The 21,799-nt window shown below is 49.2% G+C and overlaps 1 protein-coding gene across 1 annotated transcript in view; it reads left to right on the forward strand.

The window, feature by feature from the left end:
- ACAT1 (acetyl-CoA acetyltransferase 1) overlaps positions 1-20,929 on the forward strand; it is a 73,699-nt gene extending 52,770 nt beyond the window's left edge. Inside the window, exons 11-12 of the mRNA XM_075337435.1 lie at positions 4,014-4,171; positions 20,106-20,929. Of these exons, the coding sequence (XP_075193550.1) occupies positions 4,014-4,171; positions 20,106-20,226 (279 nt within the window). The 3' untranslated portion in view covers positions 20,227-20,929. The remainder of the gene's footprint in view (positions 1-4,013; positions 4,172-20,105) is intronic.
- The last annotated feature ends 870 nt before the right edge of the window (positions 20,930-21,799 follow it).

Raw genomic sequence — 21,799 nt, forward strand, 5'->3', positions numbered from 1 at the left:
ACTAGGATACAGTCAGGGTCTCTTACCGTAACTCTGTACCTAGCCTTCAGTCTTTATCAATTACTGACTATCAACCGGACACGTTACCCACACCCGTGTATACTCTATATACTCAGACAGCATACTTCAAAGTACATCTTCAGAGTTTTTTTTTCTTCACTCAAAGACAGCTCTCTACATTACGTGACACTTCCTCTTTTTGCATAAACCAGTATATACGAACAAAGCACACAGAACTTCACGGTTCTCGTAACCAGCAAGTACTCCACCTGCTGCAAATAGACAGACATCTCAACAGGTAGACACAGGTCAACACAATGACATAACAATAAGGACACTATATACACCATCCAGGTGGCTGATCTCACCTGCAGATATAACCATATATATTCATATATGCAGCGTATATAACAACTTCCTCATTTTCCCTTGCCTTTAAGTCAGAGAAAAATAAAACATAGAACTTCTGCTTTTCTCCTAGAGCAGACAAAAACCACATTACATAAATTACAGACAGCTTAAGGTGAACCTGACCACCTTGGTGTGAGATCTCTTAGGACGGCTTATCTCATGCGAGATGGCGGTCATTAGGTGTCTAGACTGGGACAGCCCAACCCCCCCTTCGAAATGCAAGTACACGCAAGAGGTTTGCAAGGTGAGATTATACAAATGATCTCACCTGCAGCTGGAGTTGCGCAATTCTCCACCTCTCGTGTAGTTGCCTTCCGACTGAAGGTGTCAGCACGGCCGTCCGCCATCCAGAGCTCCGTCCTAAGGTTCGTTGGGCGCCAAATGATAAGGCCGTAATTTAGGTTGATGCAATCTAGTCATGCATCCCTCTTAAACTGTCTGCAGTCCAAATTATGAGTCACTTGTGGTAGCATGCATGACCACACTTTCACACACACCAGAGAGACGTACTCGGATATGAATAGAAAGTAAGACTGATTTATTTCCGGAAGTGTTACAAATATATATATAACCTTATTGGCTAGGTGCCAAGAATACGTAACACGTCTCCTATTGGATAAAGTAGAACAGCTTATTCTGTGATATACAGTTTACTGTAATGTGCTTGGTTCCTCATTTATATTAAGCAATGTCAGCGTGATTCACTGGTCACAAGAATAGCCCAGACTGTCTGTCTGAGTCTTATGCCAAGAGATATGTGGGGTACAGTTCAAACAACATCTTAAATCTTGTTCTTTATGGATATCTCCATGTAACTCCTATATACTCATAATAATGATAATCACATCCCTAACAGGCGTCCCGGCACAACAACAAGGTCCCAACTTTCATGGCACGGTCTCGCGATCACAGAGCTCTGGCGGCAGACGCCTTAGTTCAAGATTGGTCGCAGTTCCAGCTGCCCTATGTGTTTCCCCCTCTGGCACTCTTGCCCAGAGTGCTACGCAAGATCAGGTCCGATTGCCGCCGCGTCCTGCTCGTCGCCCCAGACTGGCCGAGGAGGTCGTGGTATCCGGATCTGTGGCATCTCACGGTCGGCCAACCGTGGGCGCTACCAGACCGGCCAGACTTACTGTCACAAGGGCCGTTTTTCCATCTGAATTCTACGGCCCTGAACCTGACTGTGTGGCCATTGAGTCCTGGATACTAGCATCTTCAGGATTATCTCAAGGGGTCGTGGCCACCATGAGACAGGCTAGGAAGCCCACGTCTGCTAAGATCTACCACAGAACGTGGAAGATTTTCTTATCCTGGTGCTCGGCACAGGGAGTGTCCCCCTGGCCATTTGCATTGCCTACTTTTCTTTCCTTCCTGCAATCTGGTTTGGAAAAAGGCTTATCGCTCGGCTCCCTTAAAGGGCAAGTCTCAGCGCTATCGGTATTTTTTCAAAAGCGTCTAGCACGACTTCCTCAGGTACGCACGTTCCTGCAGGGGGTTTGTCACATCGTCCCTCCGTACAAACGGCCGTTAGATCCATGGGATCTGAACAGGGTACTAGTTGCTCTCCAGAAGCCGCCCTTCGAGCCTCTGAGGGATGTTTCACTTTCTCGACTCTCACAGAAAGTGGCCTTTCTGGTAGCGGTCACGTCTCTTCGGAGGGTATCCGAGCTGGCAGCGCTGTCATCCAAAGCTCCCTTCCTGGTTTTTCACCAGGACAAGGTAGTGCTGCGCCCGATTCAGGAGTTTCTCCCTAAAGTGGTATCCTCTTTTCATCTCAATCAGGATATCTCCTTACCTTCCTTTTGTCCTCATCCAGTTCATCGGTATGAAAAGGATTTGCATTTGTTGGATCTCGTGAGAGCACTCAGAATCTACATTTCCCGCACGGCGCCCCTGCGCCGCTCGGATGCACTCTTTGTCCTTGTCGCTGGTAAGCTCAAAGGATCGCAGGCTTCCAAATCCACCCTGGCTCGATGGATCAAGGAACCAATTCTTGAAGCCTACCGTTCTGCTGGGCTTCCGGTTCCATCAGGGCTGAAGGCCCATTCTACCAGAGCCGTGGGTGCGTCCTGGGCATTACGACACCAGGCTACGGCTCAACAGGTGTGCCAGGCAGCTACCTGGTCGAGTCTGCACACTTTCACCAAACATTATCAGGTGCATACCTACGCTTCGGCGGACGCCAGCCTAGGTAGAAGAGTCCTGCAGGCGGCGGTTGCCTCCTCGTAGGGGAGGGCTGTTTTGCAGCTCTAACTTGAGGTATTAATTTACCCACCCAGGGACTGCTTTTGGACGTCCCAATCGTCTGGGTCTCCCAATGGAGCGCCGAAGAAGAAGGGAATTTTGTTTACTTACCGTAAATTCCTTTTCTTCTAGCTCCAATTGGGAGACCCAGCACCCGCCCTGTTTCCTTCGGGATTTTTGGTTTTTTCGGGTACACATGTTGTTCATGTTGAACGGTTTCAGTTCTCCGATGTTACTTCGGATTGAATTTGTTTAAACCAGTTATTGGCTTTCCTCCTTCTTGCTTTAGCACTAAAACTGAGCAGCCCGTGATCCCACGGGGGGTGTATAGCCAGAAGGGGAGGGGCCTTACACTTTTTAGTGTAATGCTTTGTGTGGCCTCCGGAGGCAGTAGCTATACACCCAATCGTCTGGGTCTCCCAATTGGAGCTAGAAGAAAAGGAATTTACGGTAAGTAACAAAATTCCCTTCTTTTGGATGGGCAGCAGCATAGGGGCCATATCTAACACAAGGTGGGTCATGTGCCATCAAAGGGGGGCGTAGGCACATATAATATGCGCCGCTCCCCCAGCCCAACCCCGCGGTGCGGTTTCAGCACCACGGTGATGGACAGCGGCATATTGCATGAGCGGAAGCAGAGCAGGAGATCTCCTGCAAGCCTCCACCTGCCTGCCTCAGCCCCCAGCACCGCTCCAGAGCTGCCCCCACCTCCTCTGGGCCCTACAGTATATAATCCGTATATTCGGATTATAAGACGCACCCCTACTTTCCCCCAAAATTTGGGGGAACAAAAGTTGCGTCTTTAATGCGAAAAATACGGTCTATTTGCAGACTTGAAACTTGTTACATATAAAAACTACATCGTAACAATAAAAATATATTCCAGAAAATAATCCACACACAGTAACAGCCATAAGATCAGTTTTTATTACATTGGTTTAATATTTCATACACTTTAAATAGTTCCAGATAACCACTCTCTATATTTTTTTTACTATCTGCCTAAGAACAAATAGGCAGGTTGGTAACTACTCTCCTGTTCAACCCAACGCCGGCTCAGACTGATCACGGACCACTGCTGGTCACTAGGATGGTCTGTGTGACATCCGTTTTTTCCTCGTACCCATTGACTTGCATTAGTGAGTCTCGGACATATTCTGGATCAAATTGCAGCATGTTGCGACTTTTCTTGCATCCAGAATCTGGATGCGAGAAAAACTGACCAACTGCTCTCACTCATTGACTAACATTGGTCAGAAAGTTTTTCTTTTATTCCTGAAAAGCCCTTCTTTCTTGATTTATGGCTACACTTTGTGGTTCTCTATGGTGACTACATTGTCCTGATGTCTTGTGTACAGGTCCTGAGTGCTGCCGGACTAAAGAAAGAAGATATTACCATGTGGGAGATCAATGAAGCGTTCAGTGTTGTTGTGTTGGCCAATATAAAGATGTTGGATATTGACCCTGCAAAAGTCAATATCAATGGTGGTGCGGTGTCTCTCGGCCACCCCATTGGGTAAGTGCAGCAAATACTACTACAGTGGAACCTTGGTTAACAACCCCACTCCCAGAACGGATTGTTCTCGTTAACCAAGTTACTCGTTCAGCAAAGCAAGATTTCCCATTGGAAATCATTGCATTGCAGACAATTCCTTCCACAACGTATTAAATGTCCCATCCTGGTCCCCTATTGTATCATTCCACACATGCACAAACACACAAGCACGCACGCGCACATATGCTCACCTTACCTTCCGTTCCATCGCCGGTCTCCTGGGACTTGCTGTTCTCCGGTACGGGCTGTGTATCGGGTTACCATAACGACAAGGGAGGAACTTCCGCTGCCAGAGCGCTGACGTCAAAGGCAGAGCCGCTTGCCTCGGATTGGCTAGCGCGCTGCCTTTGAGTAGCGATGACTGGAAGTTCCTGCTTTGTCGCTATGGTCGCCGATGCACAGCCTGGAGTGGAGCGGAGCGGCGAACTACAGGACCCAGGAGGCCGGCGATGAAACGGAAGGTACACTATATTCTATTATATGCTCACCTTACCTTCCGTTCCATCCCAGGCCTCCTGGGTCTTGTAGTTCGCCGCGAGGACGTCGCCATGTACCTGGGAACTACAAGAACCATGAGGCTGGCGGTGGAACGGAACAGAAGGTAAGGTGAGTATAATACTGACTGTATGTATGTATGTATGTATGTATGTATGTATGTATGTATGTATGTATGTATGTGTTTGTGTGGACTGCAAGAGTGGGTTAGAGCGCGGTGGATGTACGGAACCGGAAGTGTATGCGGTGAGTATTTTGCTCATACAGCAAAGCTTTCTCGTAAATCGAGTTACAAATTTACAGAAAGCTTTGCTCGTTCAGCGAAATTCTCGTTAAGTGGGTTACTCGTTAAGCGAGGTTCCACTGTATATATTAACTTCTGGATGAAGGTCTGCTCAGCCATATCATGTATTCTGTGCTCAACATGTTTTGCTATGAAGGATATGCAGGCATTTGCTGATGATGGGTGCCTCGCTGGGAGCGCCTCTTCTCCTGAATTTTTCTCTGCACCTGTATGGGTGTTATATGCAACTAATACAGATCACATCACGGGGCACATTGCTCTGCACAGCACCTAGATGGGAGCTGGGCTGCAAATAAAATGCAGGTGAAGTCTCTACCCCCTGTAATTGTCATGATTGGTGCAGGTTTATGTAGTTGAATGTTCATTATTTACTCATTTATAGAGGGCATCCTATAACTACATATGACTGCAGCAACCAATCTTTGGGCTTAGCAGTCTCATCCCAACGAACTCCCAGAGCTGAGCACTCACATGCACTTTAGTCCGACATCATGTGAACAAGGATGAGAGCATCGGCAGCGAGGCAGCTAGATTCCTGGGGAAAGTTTTAACCCCTTCAGCCCCAGAGCGGTTTCTTTCGTATTTTTTCTTTTTTTCCGTCAATCTTGCCATATGAGGGCTTGTTTTTTGCGGGACGAGTTGTACTTTTAAATGAAACCGTAAGTTTTACCATATAGTGTACTGGAAAACAGCAAAAAAAATCCAAGTGTGGAAAAACTGCAAAAAAGTGTGATTGCACAATAGTTTTTGGGATATTTTATTCAATGTGTTCACTATATGGTAAAACTGATGTGTGGGTGTGATGCCTGAGGTCGGTGCGAGTTTGTAGACCGCAAACATGTATAGGTTTACTTGTATCTAAGGGGTTAAAAAAAATTCACAAGCTTGTCCAGTAAAAGTGATGTACGTTTTGCACCATTTTCCGAAACCCATAGCATTCTCATTTTTCGGGATCTATGGCTCAGTGATGGCTTATTTCTTTGTCGCTCCATTGGGAGACCCAGACAATTGGGTGTATAGCTTCTGCCTCCGGAGGCCACACAAAGTACTACACTTTAAAAGTGTAACCCCTCCCCTCTGCCTATACACCCTCCCGTGCATCACGGGCTCCTCAGTTTTATGCTTTGTGTGGAAGGAGGCACACATCCACTCATGCATTCTCAGATTAGTTCTATCGGTTGGAAGAAAAGAGGACCCCCACGGGGCCCCCGGCATGTTCCCTTCTCACCCCACTATGTCGGCGGTGCTGTTAAGGTTGAGGTACCCATTGCGGGTACAAAGGCCGGAGCCTCATGCCGTTTTTTCCTTCACCATCCCTTAGTGGCTCTGGGAGAAGTGGGATCCTGACCGGTCATCCATTCACTGGGACCGGGCTCCCTCCGCAGCCCCTGTGGGAATCTGCTGGACAGGAGTCTATTTATCCTCAGGGACCGGGCCCTGCATCTATAAGGTACTCTGTGTCCCCATGGGGACTGTGCATGGAGCACCTGCTTCCCGGACGCTGCAGCAGCTGCTGATTTGTGAAGACCGGGGGACGTCCGCGCCGACCGCGCCTGCTTGTCGGCCGCGGTTTTAAATTTAGTCCCCGGCTTCATCGTGGCCTAGTAGCAAAAATCCCGCCCCCGGACCTGCCTGTCAGGGGTAAGGGCGGGACGGCCGGCCTGATGTCGGCTGTGAGGGCAGGAGCATCCTGGATGTGTCCTCCCCCCTCACTGATCACTGTGGGGACCCCAGATTCCCGCACTTTTCTAGCACCGCCCACGGCTCCACTCCTCCCCTGAGAGCTCCGGCAGCCATGTTTTTTTGGCATTCTGCCGGTGGAGGATTATCTGAGAAGAGCTCTGCAGCTCTGGGAGACCTAAGGCAGGGAATCTGGAGGACACACACCCCGCTTTTTAGCGGTCGGTAAGCCACACCGGTCACCCGGTGCTGGTTCCCCCCCAGGGTGCCAGAATAGATAGAGCTCCTGGTGAAATCCATCTATGAAGCCACGGGCGCGGCTTTTGCCCCGGCCTTTGCAGCCGTGTGGGCACTACAAACTATCTCAGCTTGTCTGGCTGAGATTAATGCTGTCACACGTAATTCTGCTCCGCAGGTTGCGTCTCTGACTTCTCAAGCGTCAGCTTTTTCTTCCTACGCCATGAACGCAGTCCTAGACTCTGCTAGCCGTACAGCGGTGGCATCCGCTAATTCTGTGGCAGTCCGCAGGGCCATGTGGCTGCGCGAATGGAAGGCAGACTCGGCCTCCAAGAGGTTCTTAACCGGTTTGCCGTTTTCTGGCGACCGATTGTTTGGCGAACGATTGGATGAGATTATTAAGGAATCCAAGGGAAAGGATTCTTCCTTACCCCAGTCCAAACCTAAGAGACCTCAGCAACGGAAAGTCCAATCGAGGTTTCGGTCCTTTCGTCCCTCCGCCAAGCCCCAATCCTCTTCATCCAGCAGGCCGGAGAAAGGCCAGAGGAACTCCTATGCGTGGCGGTCTAAGTCACGCCCCCAAAAGGCCGCCGGAGGCGCTGCCTCCAAGGCGGCCTCCTCATGACTCTCGGCATCCCCGAACCGCATCCTCGGTCGGTGGCAGGCTCTCCCGCTTTTGCGACGCCTGGTGGCCACACGTTCAAGACCGATGGGTGAGAGACATTCTGTCTCACGGTTACAGGATAGAGTTCAGCTCTCGTCCTCAGACTCGGTTCTTCAGAACCTCTCCGCCCCCCGCTCGGGCCGACGCACTTTTTCAGGCAGTGGACACTCTGAAGACAGAGGGAGTTGTGATCCCTGTCCCCCTCAGGAACAAGGTCGCGGCTTTTATTCCAACTTGTTCGTGGTGCCAAAGAAGGACGGATCTTTCCGCCCCGTCCTGGACCTCAAACTGCTCAACAGACATGTGAGCACCAGACGGTTTCGGATGGAATCTCTCCGCTCGGTCATCGCCTCGATGTCACAAGGAGACTTCCTAGCATCGATCGACATCAAGGATGCTTATCTCCATGTGCCGATCGCACCCGAACATCAACGCTTCTTGCGTTTCGCCATCGGGGACGAACACCTTCAGTTCGTGGCATTGCCATTCGGCCTGGCGACAGCCCCACGGGTGTTCACCAAAGTTATGGCATCCGTTGTGGCGGTCCTTCACTCTCAGGGCCACTCGGTGATTCCCTACTTGGACGATCTCCTAGTCAGGGCACCTTCTCGGGTGGCGTGTCAAGACAGCCTTACAGTCGCTCTGGCGACTCTCCAGCAGTTCGGGTGGATAATCAACTTCCCCAAATCCCAGTTGACACCGACCCAATCACTGACTTACCTCGGGATGGAGTTTCATACTCAGTCAGCGGTAGTCAAGCTACCGCGGGACAAACAGCTTTCTCTACAAGCAGGGGTGCAATCTCTCCTTCGGAGTCACTCATACCCCTTGAGGCGCCTCATGCACTTCCTGGGGAAGATGGTGGCAGCGATGGAGGCAGTGCCGTTCGCGCAATTCCATCTGCGGCCACTCCAATGGGACATTCTCCGCAAATGGGACAGGAGGTCGACTTCCCTAGACAGGAACGTCTCTGTCCCTTGCAACCAAGACGTCTCTTCAGTGGTGGCTCCTTCCCAATTCTCTATCGCAAGGAAAATCCTTCCTACCCCCAACCTGGGCTGTGGTCACCACAGACGCGAGCCTGTCAGGGTGGGGAGTGGTTTTCCTCCACCACAGGGCTCAGGGAACCTGGACTCCGGTAGAGTCCTCCCTTCAGATCAATGTTCTGGAGATAAGGGCAGTGTATCTAGCCTTATTGGCCTTCCATCGGTGGCTGGAGGGCAGACAAATTGGGACTGTCGTCGCGCCATTCTCGTCGCTCCAGATTGGCCGAGGCGATCGTGGTACCCGGATCTTTGGCATCTCACGGTGGGTCAACCGTGGGCGCTTCCAGACCGCCCAGACTTGCTGTCACAAGGGCCGTTTTTCCATCTGAATTCCGTGGCCCTCAACCTGACTGTGTGGCCATTGAGTCCTGGCTCCTAGCGTCTTCAGGATTATCTCAGGATGTCATTGCCACTATGAGACAGGCCAGGAAACCAACGTCAGCCAAGATCTATTACAGATCTTGGCGGATCTTCTTATCCTGGTGCTCTGATAATGGTTTTGCTCCCTGGCCGTTTGCCTTACCCACTTTTCTTTCCTTCCTCCAATCCGGAATGGACAAGGGTTTGTCACTCGGCTCTCTCAAGGGACAAGTATCGGCGCTCTCCGTATTTTTTCAAAAGCGCCTGGCCAGGCTTCCGCAGGTCCGCACGTTCCTGCAGGGAGTTTGCCACATAGTCCCACCTTACAAGCGTCCGCTGGAACCCTGGGACCTTAACAGGGTGCTAACGGCTCTTCAGAAACCACCTTTCGAACCGCTGCGGGATGTCTCTTTATCACGTCTTTCGCAGAAGGTGGCATTTCTAGTGGCAGTTACATCACTCTGAAGAGTGTCGGAGCTTGCAGCACTGTCATGCAAAGCCCCCTTCCTGGTTTTTCACCAGGATAAGGTGGTTCTGCGTCCTGTCCCGGAATTTCTCCCTAAGGTGGTATCCCCTTTTCATCTCAATCAGGATATCTCCTTACCTTCATTTTGCCCTAATCCAATTCACCAATGTGAAAAGGATTTGCACTCTTTGGATCTGGTGAGAGCACTCCGTTTCTACGTGTCTCGCACGGCGCCCCTGCGTCGTTCAGATGCGCTCTTTGTCCTTGTCGCTGGCCAGCGTAAGGGTTCCCAGGCTTCCAAGTCAACCTTGGCTCGGTGGATCAAGGAACCGATTCTTGAAGCCTACCGTTCTTCTGGGCTTCCGCTTCCTTCAGGGCTGAAAGCCCATTCTACCAGAGCCGTGGGTGCGTCCTGGGCATTGCGGCACCGGGCTACGGCTCAGCAGGTGTGTCAGGCTGCTACCTGGTCTAGTCTGCACACTTTCACGAAACACTATCAGGTGCATACCTATGCTTCGGCAGATGCCAGTCTAGGTAGGCGAGTCCTGCAGGCGGCGGTTGCCCACCTGTAAGAGGGGGCCGTTTCGGCTCTTTTTATCGAGGTATTCTTTTACCCACCCAGGGACTGCTTTTGGACGTCCTAATTGTCTGGGTCTCCCAATGGAGCGACAAAGAAGAAGGGAATTTTGTTTACTTACCGTAAATTCCTTTTCTTCTAGCTCCTATTGGGAGACCCAGCACCCGCCCCTGTGCCCTTCGGGCTGGTTGTTCTTTTGTGTACACATGTTGTTCATGTTGAATTGTTCTTTTGGTTCATGTTTCAGTTCTCCGAACATCCTTCGGATTGAATTTACCTTAGACCAATTTATAAGTTTTTCCTCCTTCCTGCTTTTGCACCAAAACTGAGGAGCCCGTGATGCACGGGAGGGTGTATAGGCAGAGGGGAGGGGTTACACTTTTAAAGTGTAGTACTTTGTGTGGCCTCCGGAGGCAGAAGCTATACACCCAATTGTCTGGGTCTCCCAATAGGAGCTAGAAGAAAAGGAATTTACGGTAAGTAAACAAAATTCCCTTCGTTTTGCGTCTCAAGCTGACGTTTCTAATGGTAATATTTTTGTGCAGATGCTACGTTTTGATCGCCTGTTATTGCATTTTGTGCACAACTTGCGGTGACCAAAAAAACCCGTAATTTTGGCATTTCTTTTTCGCTCCTAATTGGGAGACCCAGACAGTGGGTGTATAGCTACTGCCTCTGGAGGCCGCACAAAGAACTACACTTAAAAGTGTAAGGCCCCTCCCCTTCTGGCTATACACCCTCCCGTAGGAGTACGGATTCCTCAGTTTTAGCTTTGTGCGCAAGGAGGTCAGACACGCACGCATAGCTCCATTGTTTTTAGTCAGCAGCAGCTGCTGACTATGTCGGATGGAAGAAAAGAGGACACATACAGTGTCCCCAGCATGCTCCCTTCTCACCCCACTTATGTCGGAGGTGTTTGTAAGGTTGAGGTACCCATTGCGGGTACGGCGGCAGGAGCCCACATGCTGATTCCTTCCCCATCCCTTTTTACAGGGCTCTGGGTGAAGTGGGATTTACCGGTCTCCAGGCACTGAGACCGGGCTCCATCTACAGCCCCTGGAGAAGATGCTGGATGGAGCGGAGTACGTCAGGGACATGGCCCTGCTTCCTTAAGGTACTCTGTGTCCCCGTGCATTTGGCGCTCACACCGCAGCATGCTGGGTGTTGTAGTGCGCCGGGGGACGTCAGCGCTGCGGCGCCTGTGCCATGGCCTCATTCAGCTTAGCTGAAGCAGGCACACTTATGGGATCGGCCGCGCCGGCCGCTGGGGCTGCGGCACGGCTGGCACTTGTAGTGCGCCGGGGACTTCAGCGCGGCCTGCGCTTTTACGGCGGCCGCGCTGATAACTACAGTCCCCGGCTTTTTGCGGCCTGTTTCCGTTCGTTCCCGCCCCCGGACCTGCCAGTCAGGAGAGGGGCGGGACGCTGCCCACGTCTAGGACTCGGTCGCGCCGGCCGCTGGAATAGCGGCGCGGCTGGCACTTGTAGTGCGCCGGGGACTTCAGCGCGGCCCGCGCTTTTACGGCGGCCGCGCTGATAACTCGAGTCCCCGGCTTTTGCGGCCTGCTTTCGTTCGTTCCCGCCCCCAGACCTGCCAGTCAGGAGAGGGGCGGGACGCTGGCCAGTGCATCAGCGCTGAGGGCTGGAGTCGTTTTTACATACTCCAGCCCTCACAGTCAGCACAGAGGGGACACTGTTCCCGCACTTTTGTTTGGGAACTCCCACGGACCGCCCCTCTCCACACAAGCCGGCAGCCATTCTTGCCAGACACGCTGCGCTGCAGAGGGGAGCCGGGGAGACCCAGACAAGGCATTCTGCAGCCTCTTACCCGCTGTTCAGCGGGCGGTAAGCAGCCCTCAGGGCTCACCCCCTCTTGTGCTCGTAGTATTCTTAGTATTTTGTTGCTACAAATACTTTGTACTGCATAGCGCTGGTCGCCCTTTTGGCTATAGACTCTCTCACATGCAGAGAGCCAGCAGCATGTCGCCCGTAAAACGCAAGGGTGCCAAAGCACAGACATTATATGCTTCCTGCACCGCATGTGGGACTTTTCTACCGGCAGGCTCCACGGACCCCCATTGTGTGCAGTGCTCGGCCCCTGCGGCGCTTGCACAGTCGGGACCTCTGCTGGACGTGTCCCAGGGTGTACCACCTGTGAATGCTGTCCAGGTGACAGGAACTGAGTTTGCAGCTTTTGCTGACAGAATGTCTCTCACTATGTCACAAATTCTTGACACATTGCGAGCTAGGCCTGTACTTCAGACCACGGACACTGTGCAATCATTGCCCCCTGGTCCCCCTCAGCTCCTAGCTCCGGGACTGGCATCTACACCTCAGGGTGAAGACTCTGACTCGGACGATGGCCCCGGGCAGCCTAAGCGGGCTCGTTATGACGGGCCTTCACATTCATCTCAATGGTCTGGATCCCAGCGGGATGAATCTATGGGTGATGAGGCGGACGTAACTGATCAGGATTCTGATCCTGGGACCGCTCTCAATCTAGATACACCAGATGGTGACGCCATAGTTAATGATCTTATATTTAACATCAATAAGATGTTGAATATTTCCCCACCAGCTCCTCCTGTAGAGGAGTCAGCTTCGCAGCACGAGAGAATCCATTTCAGATACCCTAAGCGTACATTAAGCACTTTTCTGGACCACGCTGACTTCAGAGACGCAATCCAGAAACCCCACGCTTATCCTGAAAGGCGTTTTCCTAAACGACTTAAAGATACACGCTACCCTTTTCCCTCTGAAGTGGTCAAGGGTTGGACCCAGTGTCCAAAAGTGGATCCTCCAATTTCCAGGCTTGCAGCTAGATCCTTGGTTGCTGTTGAAGATGGAGCGGCACTTAAAGATGCCACTGACAGGCAGATGGAGCTCTGGCTGAAATCCATCTATGAAGCGATTGGAGCGTCATTAGCGCCTTCTTTTGCGGCCGTATGGGCACTCCAAGCTATCACGGCCGGGCTTGCGCGAGTCGACTCAGTCACACGTGCATTTGCCCCGCAGGTAGCACCATTGACCTCGCAAATGGCGGCATTCGCGTCGTACGCGATTAATGCTGTTCTGGACGCTACAAGCCGCACGGCAGTGGCGTCAGCCAACTCAGTTGTTTTGCGTAGGGCTCTGTGGTTGAGACATTGGAAAGCAGATTCTCATTCCAAGAAGTGCTTAACCAATTTGCCTTTTTCTCGTGACCGATTGTTTGGAGAGCGTTTGGATGAAATCATCAAACACTCCAAGGGTAAGGACTCTTCCTTACCGCAACACAGACAAAACAAGCCCCAACAGAGGAGGGGTCAGTCTGGTTATCGGTCCTTTCGAGGACAGGGCAGGTCCCAATTCGCCTCGTCAAAAAAGACTCAAAAGGACCAGAGACGTTCAAATCCTTGGAGGTCTCAGTCACGCCCAAAAAGACCAGCCGGAGGAACCGTTGCCAAAACGACGTCCTCCTGACTTGCGGTCTCCGATACCCACGCCCGCGGTCGGTGGGAGGCTGTCCCACTTTGGCGACATTTGGCTAGCAAGCGTCAAAGACCGTTGGGTGAGAGATATTCTATCTCACGGGTACAGGATAGAGTTCAGTTCTCGTCCGCCAACTCGTTTCTTCCGAACTTCTCCACCACCAGACCGAGCCGATGCTCTGTGGCAGGCGGTGGCCGCTCTAAAGGCGGAAGGAGTGGTGACCTCCGTCCCTCTTCAGGAACAGGGTCACGGTTTTTACTCCAATCTGTTTGTGGTCCCAAAAAAGGACGGATCGTATCGTCCCGTCCTGGATCTGAAGTTGCTCAACAGACACGTAAAAGTCAGGAGGTTCCGGATGGAATCCCTACTCTCCGTCATAGCCTCAATGTCTCAGGGAGATTTTCTAGCATCAATAGACATCAAAGATGCGTATCTCCACGTGCCGATTGCACCAGAGCATCAGCGTTTCCTACGTTTCGTCATACACGACGAGCACCTACAGTTCGTAGCGTTACCCTTCGGTCTGGCAACAGCCCCCCGGGTCTTCACCAAAGTCATGGCAGCAGTAGTAGCTGTTCTGCACTCGCAGGGTCACTCGGTCATCCCGTATCTAGACGACCTGCTTATAAAGGCATCCTCTCAAGAAGCATGCCAACACAGTCTGGAGGTGGCGCTAGACACTCTCCAGACTTTCGGGTGGATTATCAACTTTCCAAAGTCTCATCTAATCCCGACCCAATCTCTGACTTATCTTGGCATGGAGTTTCATACTCTATCAGCGATAGTGAGGCTTCCACTGGACAAGCAGTGCTCGCTACGGACTGGAGTGCAATCTCTCCTTCAGAGCCAGTCGCACTCACTGAGGCGCCTCATGCATTTCCTAGGAAAGATGGTAGCAGCAATGGAGGCAGTCCCGTTCGCGCAGTTTCATCTGCGCCCTCTCCAATGGGACATTCTGCGCCAATGGGATGGGAGATCGACGTCCCTCGACAGGACGGTCTCCCTCTCTCAGACTGCCAAGGACTCTCTACTTTGGTGGCTTCTCCCCAACTCATTGTCACAGAGAAAGTCGTTCCTTCCCCCGTCCTGGGCAGTGGTCACGACAGATGCGAGCCTATCAGGGTGGGGAGCGGTGTTTCTCCACCACAGGGCTCAGGGGACGTGGACTCAGGAAGAGTCCACCTTGCAGATCAATGTTCTGGAAATCAGAGCAATCTATCTTGCTCTGCGAGCCTTCCAACAATGGCTGGAAGGCAAGCAGATTCGGATTCAGTCGGACAACTCCACAGCGGTGGCGTACATCAACCACCAAGGGGGAACACGCAGTCGCCAAGCTTTTCAAGAAGTCCAGCGGATTTTGACGTGGGTGGAAAGCAGAGCGTCCACCATATCTGCAGTTCACATCCCAGGCGTGGAAAACTGGGAAGCGGACTTTCTCAGTCGCCAGGGCATGGACGCAGGAGAATGGTCCCTTCACCCGGACGTGTTTCAACAGATCTGTTGCCGCTGGGGGTCGCCGGACGTCGATCTGATGGCGTCACGGCACAACAACAAAGTCCCAGTTTTCATGGCACGGTCTCACGATCACCGAGCGCTGGCGGCAGACGCATTGGTTCAGGATTGGTCGCAATTCCGACTCCCCTATGTGTTCCCACCTCTAGCATTGTTACCCAGAGTTCTCCGGAAAATCAAGTCCGACTGCCAACGAGCCATACTCGTCGCTCCAAATTGGCCAAGAAGGTCGTGGTACCCGGATCTGTGGCATCTCACGGTAGGCCAGCCGTGGGCACTACCAGACCGTCCAGATCTGCTGTCTCAAGGGCCGTTTTTCCATCAGAATTCTGCGGCCCTGAACCTGACTGTGTGGCCATTGAGTCCTGGATCCTAGCGGCCTCAGGTTTATCTCAGGGAGTTGTTGCCACAATGAGACAGGCTAGAAAACCATCCTCAGCTAAGATCTATCACAGAACGTGGAAGATATTCTTAGCGTGGTGTTTGGCTCAAGGGTTTTCTCCCTGGCCATTTGCATTGCCAATTTTTCTTTCCTTCCTGCAGTCTGGGTTGGAAAAAGGTTTGTCCCTTAGCTCGCTTAAGGGTCAAGTCTCCGCGTTATCCGTATTCTTTCAGAAGCGCTTGGCACAGCTTTCTAAAGTACGCACGTTTCTCCAAGGAGTTTGTCATATCGTTCCTCCTTACAGACGGCCATTGGAACCCTGGGATCTGAACAAGGTTCTCCTTGCTCTTCAAAAGCCGCCTTTCGAGCCCTTGAAAGAGGTTCCCCTTTCTCGGCTTTCACAAAAGGTAGTTTTTCTTGTAGCGGTCACATCTCTTCGAAGAGTGTCCGAGCTGGCGGCGTTATCTTGCAAATCTCCCTTCCTGGTGTTTCACCAAGACAAGGTAGTACTGCGTCCAATTCCAGAGTTTTCTCCCAAGGTGGTTTCTTCCTTTCATCTCAATCAGGATATCACTTTGCCATCTTTGTGTCCGCATCCAGTTCACCAATTTGAAAAGGGTTTACATCTGTTGGACCTGGTGAGAGCACTCAGGATTTACATTTCTCGCACGGCGCCTCTACGCCGTTCGGATGCGCTCTTTGTCCTAGTCGCTGGTCAGCATAAGGGATCGCAAGCTTCCAAATCCACCCTGGCGCGGTGGATCAAGGAACCAATTCTTCACACATACCGTTCTGCTGGGCTTCAGATTCCATCTGGACTGAAGGCCCATTCTACCAGAGCCGTTGGTGCGTCCTGGGCGTTGAGGCATCAGGCTACGGCTCAGCAAGTGTGCCAGGCGGCTACCTGGTCGAGTCTGCACACGTTTACCAAACACTATCAAGTGCATACCTACGCTTCGGCAGACGCCAGCCTAGGTAGACGGGTCCTCCAGGCGGCGGTGGCCCACCTGTAGGAAGAGGCTGTATGACAGCCCGTTCATGTGGTATCTTTTTACCCACCCAGGGACTGCTTTTGGACGTCCCACTGTCTGGGTCTCCCAATTAGGAGCGAAAAAGAAGAAGGGAATTTTGTTTACTTACCGTAAATTCCTTTTCTTCTAGCTCCAATTGGGAGACCCAGCACCCGCCCTATTTGTTTTTAGGGTTTCGTTTTTTTCGGGTGCACATGTTGTTCACGTTGTTTCTTAAGTTCTCCGATCTAGTTATCGGATTGAATTTGTTTTTGAAACTGTTATTGGCTTTCCTCCTTCTTGCTTTGGTACTAAAACTGAGGAATCCGTACTCCTACGGGAGGGTGTATAGCCAGAAGGGGAGGGGCCTTACACTTTTAAGTGTAGTTCTTTGTGCGGCCTCCAGAGGCAGTAGCTATACACCCACTGTCTGGGTCTCCCAATTGGAGCTAGAAGAAAAGGAATTTACGGTAAGTAAACAAAATTCCCTTCTTTTTTTGCTGCTACGCAGTTTTCTGATCCGATTAAATTTTACATTTACACTTTAATTTTCAATGTGGTGAAAGGGGGGTGATTTGAACTTTTTAGTTTTTTTTTTTTAATTTTACTAGTCCCCCTAGGGGTCTATATGGATCAACAATACGATTACTCTGCCATATCTGTAGATCTCCACTACAGAGCCGAGATATGCAGATACGATGCTTTACTCTTTACTATGTCAGCATTGAGAGTAAGTGACTCATGATAGCTACAGGCGTCATCACATGACCCTGTGCTACCATGGCAACCACCGAAAGTCACGTGATCATGCACGTGACTTCCGGTGGGGGCGGTGGTAAGTAAAGAATGGCCGCGCGCATATACATCTCGCTGCCAGACTTTGGCAGTGAGATGTAAGGGGTTAAAAGTTGCGGTTGGAAGCGATTACACTCGTAACTTGCAGGCACACATATCAGCTGTTGAAAACCGCTGATTATGTGCGCGGATCGCAGTTAACCTCACACGATCCATGACTGATATATCGGTCATTAGTCGTGAAGGGGTTAAAGGGTTTGTACCACGAACAAAGTTAATTCTAATCAGTCTTTGAAAAATAATTTCCACAATTGGATATGATCATCTCAGCACAGGAACATTTTTATTAATCTTATATATGTGCCTTTGCTATGTACCGTACAGGCTAAAGGAAAACACCACGGTTACTTACCGGTAGCCGGTTTTTCCTGAACCCATGACAGCACCACGTGAGAGAGGGATCCACCCAGCGAGGACAGGAAACCATTCTCAATAAAAGGGCGGTACTTCTCCCCTTCGTCAGTTGATTACCAAGAATGAGAGGACCTCCAACAAACGTTAAAACTTACTCCATCACCACTAAACACACACACAAACACACCGAAAAGTGTACACCAAGGATGAGAAAGGCAGGGAATATAAGGGTGCTGTCATGGGTTCAGGAAAAACTGGCTACCGGTAAGTAACCGTGGTGTTTTCCTCTCACCCATGACAGCACCACGTGAGAGATTTCCAGAGAAACCCATTTAGGGAGGGACCACCGCCTCAAGCACCCGTCTACCAAACGAAAGAGCAGCCGAGGAGGATAGGTCCAACCGATAGTGCCGGAAAAAAGTAGACTGTGAGGACCAGGTAGCGGCCCTACAAATTTGTTCAATAGATACCTGCGCACGTTCAGCCCAGGAGGTAGACACCGCTCTGGTGGAATGGGCCCGGATGTTCTCCGGAACGGGCGCTCCACTAGAGGAGTAGGCTGAAGTAATGGCCTCCCTAATCCACCTAGCGATAGTACTCTTAGACACCCCCTGACCCTTTGTACCACCCTGAAAGGAGATGAATAATGACTGTCTTCCGCACTGCCCGTGTCACTGAAAGATAGTGCAGGAGGGCCCTGCGCACATCTAGGGTGTGAAATCTACGTTCCCCCTTCACTAGTGGGATGGCAGCAGAACGAGGGCAGGACTATTTCTTGCGTTCTATGAAAATGAGATGCGACTTTCGGGAGATACGCCGGGTCAGGCCGCAAGATGACTCTATCCTCAAGGACCTGAATGTAAGGCTGCACTACCAACAGGGCCTGTAAATCACTGATTCTCCGTGCCGAGGTTAACGCGACTAGTAATACGGTTTTCAGGGAATGCAACTTCAGGGAAAGCGCCGTCAGGGGCTCAAAGGGTGGTCCCGTGAGGACATCCAAGACCAAGTTAAGGTCCCAGGGAGGAACCTTTGGTATGACCACAGGTTTTGCCCTGCCGCTAGCCATAATAAAATGCTTAATCAATGGTTTCAGAATGGGGGTCCCCCATCAAGCACAGGAAACCAACTGACGAAGGGGAGAAGTACCGCCCTTTTATTCAGAATGGTTTCCTGTCCTCGCTGGGCGGATCCCTCTCTCACGTGGTGCTGTCATGGGTGAGGGGAAAAAAAGGTCTGGTTCTGTGTTAGCCATTTGAAAGAAGATTGCTTGCTCTGTGGGCGAAACAAAATTATAATCTTGCAGTCCTACCTTTTTAATGACTAACAAATGCTTTTACACAGCAAGCTTTCAAGTTTCCTCAGGTCTCTTAATCAGGCATGGTATATAAGTATCTGAAGAAACACATATATATATACATAGAGTAGAGGCACAGTATAATTTTATATATTTGTGTTTCTTCAGATACTGGTACTTTGTTGTGTAATGCCTGATGAAGAGACCTAAGAAGTCTCAAAAGCTCGCTTTATAACATTTATTTTTGTTAGCTATTCAAGGTATCAGAACTACAAGATTATAACTTTTGTTTCTCCCACTGAGAGCAATCAATCTTTTGACCATACAGGAACATGGTCTGATCATACCACGTCTCCTGGGGGGAGGGAGTAAAATGTACAGACATTACAGCACAGGATCACAAATAATTCTGTGAGGTAACACATCTTTTTTAAAAACAGGCAGGGAAATGTTTTACCTCACAAAAAGAATCAGCTGCAATGTCTGTATACTGTGTTTTTTTGTTTTTGTTTTGTTTTTTTCCACACATCCTTCCCTGCCCAGGAGATGTGGTATGATCAGACCATGTCCCTGTGCGGTCAGACACAACCATTACACAGCATATCATAGCAGGGGTACATCTATAACATTAATAAAACATATTCCATCTCTTTAGCATGGAAGGATGTAAAAGAGTATGCAGACATTACAGCATGACATCACAGTTGATTCTTTTTGTGAGGTAAAACATTTCCTTGCCTGTTGTGGGTTGTTTTTTGTTTTTTTGGGTTTTTTTTGTTTTACCTCAAAGAATTGTGATCATGTGCTGTAATATCTGTATACTTTTATGCTATCTCCCCGGCCCAGGAGCTGTGCTATGATCAGACCATGTCCCTGTACAGTCAGACACTGCCATTACACCGTACACAGCAGGGACACAAGTATATGATTATCTCAGCCCAAGGACCTTTTTATTAAATTGCGGACGATGATTATTAATAACAATAATATTCCAAGATCTAGTGATTTAAAATGAACTTTAAAACTAATGGGGTTTGCACATGAACAAAGTTAAGTAATTCTGTGTAAAGAAATAAAACTAAACCTAACAGTTTATACCTGAAAAAAAAACAACCTTTTTTAATGTTGCTTTAGTAGATATCGTGATTTTTCTAAAATCTTATATTTTTTATATTTACACTTCTAGAATGTCGGGAGCTAGAATCGTTGGTCACATGGCCCACGCGTTGAAGAAGGGCCAGTTCGGTGTTGCCAGCATCTGTAATGGTGGTGGAGGTGCCTCAGCAATCTTGATTGAGAGGTTATAAAGCCACAAGCCAAACATCAGTCTGAAAATTGGAACATCCGCAGTGCAAACACTTCATAATCTCTACAGTTTGGTGTTTTATTACACTTGTCTTTCCGGCTACAGAAATCTTTTTATAATATATCATTCACTCTTGATCTGGACCGGTAAGCCCACGCGCCATTAGTGCAGCAGGGCTTTAGTTGAGCTTGGGTTTTCTTTACAGTTGGCTTGTGCTCATTTCTTTTATAAAAACATCTAATATTCCAGTATGGACATACCTGATTGTACAGAGTTTCTAGAATCTTTACAATGGATGACATATTTCATTTCTGACTTGTTCCATGTGAATACTGCCTCTCAATCTGTGGGCTAGATTTCGTATAGCAACGTCTCATTTTAAGGAAATAAAACACCACCAATTTTACAGGATTGACAATGTTACTAGGTTCAATTGTTGAGGATGGCTCACTAAATTTATTCTTTTGTGACATTCATATGTCTGATTCTTACCGCAAAAAAAAAAAGCCATGCAATTCAAAAACTTTTCTTCAAAAATAAAAAAAATATCCAAAATACTAAAAGATGTATAACCACGAGAGATATACCATAATGCAAGCAATCCAATTGATGTACGGAAAGCTGAAAATAGATGAAGTCCTGCTAATAAATATTCTGAGCAGAGGAAATTCTTACTTTCTTTAATAAAAGCATTTTGAACACTCTTGGGTTTTCACTTCTTTCCTAGCTATACTAAATACTCCATTTTTAAAAACAGGCAGGGAAATGTTTTACCTCAAAAAAAGAATCAGCTGCAATGTTTTTTGTTTTTTTTTTTAAACATCCCTCCCTGTTCAGGAGCTGTGGTATTATCAGACCATGTCCCTGTGCAGTTAGACACAACCATTACACAGCACATCATAGCAGCGATACATCTATAAGTCTTGCTCTTTTTCTGATGAACCATGGTTTTTCTTATGCTTATTATTATTATTATTATTAATACTTTTTTTTCCCCCTTTTTTTTTCTTGACCTAGCCATATGAGGGCTTGTTTGGTGTTTGTTTTTTTTTGGGCTGGATATTGGAATATTTATTCACCATTCATTCATTCATTGCATTATATGATTTTTAAAACTACATGTGGGATGAAATGCCCTACGCTGAGAACTGTAATCAAGGTTTCCATCTTAAAAAAAAAAAAAAAGATGTTGATTGTTTAGTCTAAAAACATTAACTTATTAACTTTTAATGAAGCAAATGATGTCACCTACTCTTTCTGGCCTCTGTTCTCAAAGCTTCGTCTTCAACGGACCATGCTTTATGCAAAAACAGATAAATGTCCATTTATTGGAACAGAGGCCAGATTGACTCATCTGCCTCATTATAGTGAAAGGTTTTGTCTAAATTATGTGTATTGTAGATTTAGATGGCAGCCCTGCTAGAAGTGGTCAGCAAAGGCACAGGATCAATATGATCCATCTTAGATAACGTTTGTTATAAATATCTATGAATAATCAAAGCAGGGTCTCAGGATGGAAATCCAAATACCCAGAATACCACACAAATGCAGCTCTCGCTCGCTCTTTTTAAACT

The sequence above is a fragment of the Anomaloglossus baeobatrachus genome, chromosome 2 (assembly GCF_048569485.1).
Source record: "Anomaloglossus baeobatrachus isolate aAnoBae1 chromosome 2, aAnoBae1.hap1, whole genome shotgun sequence".
Lineage (NCBI taxonomy): Eukaryota > Metazoa > Chordata > Amphibia > Anura > Aromobatidae > Anomaloglossus > Anomaloglossus baeobatrachus.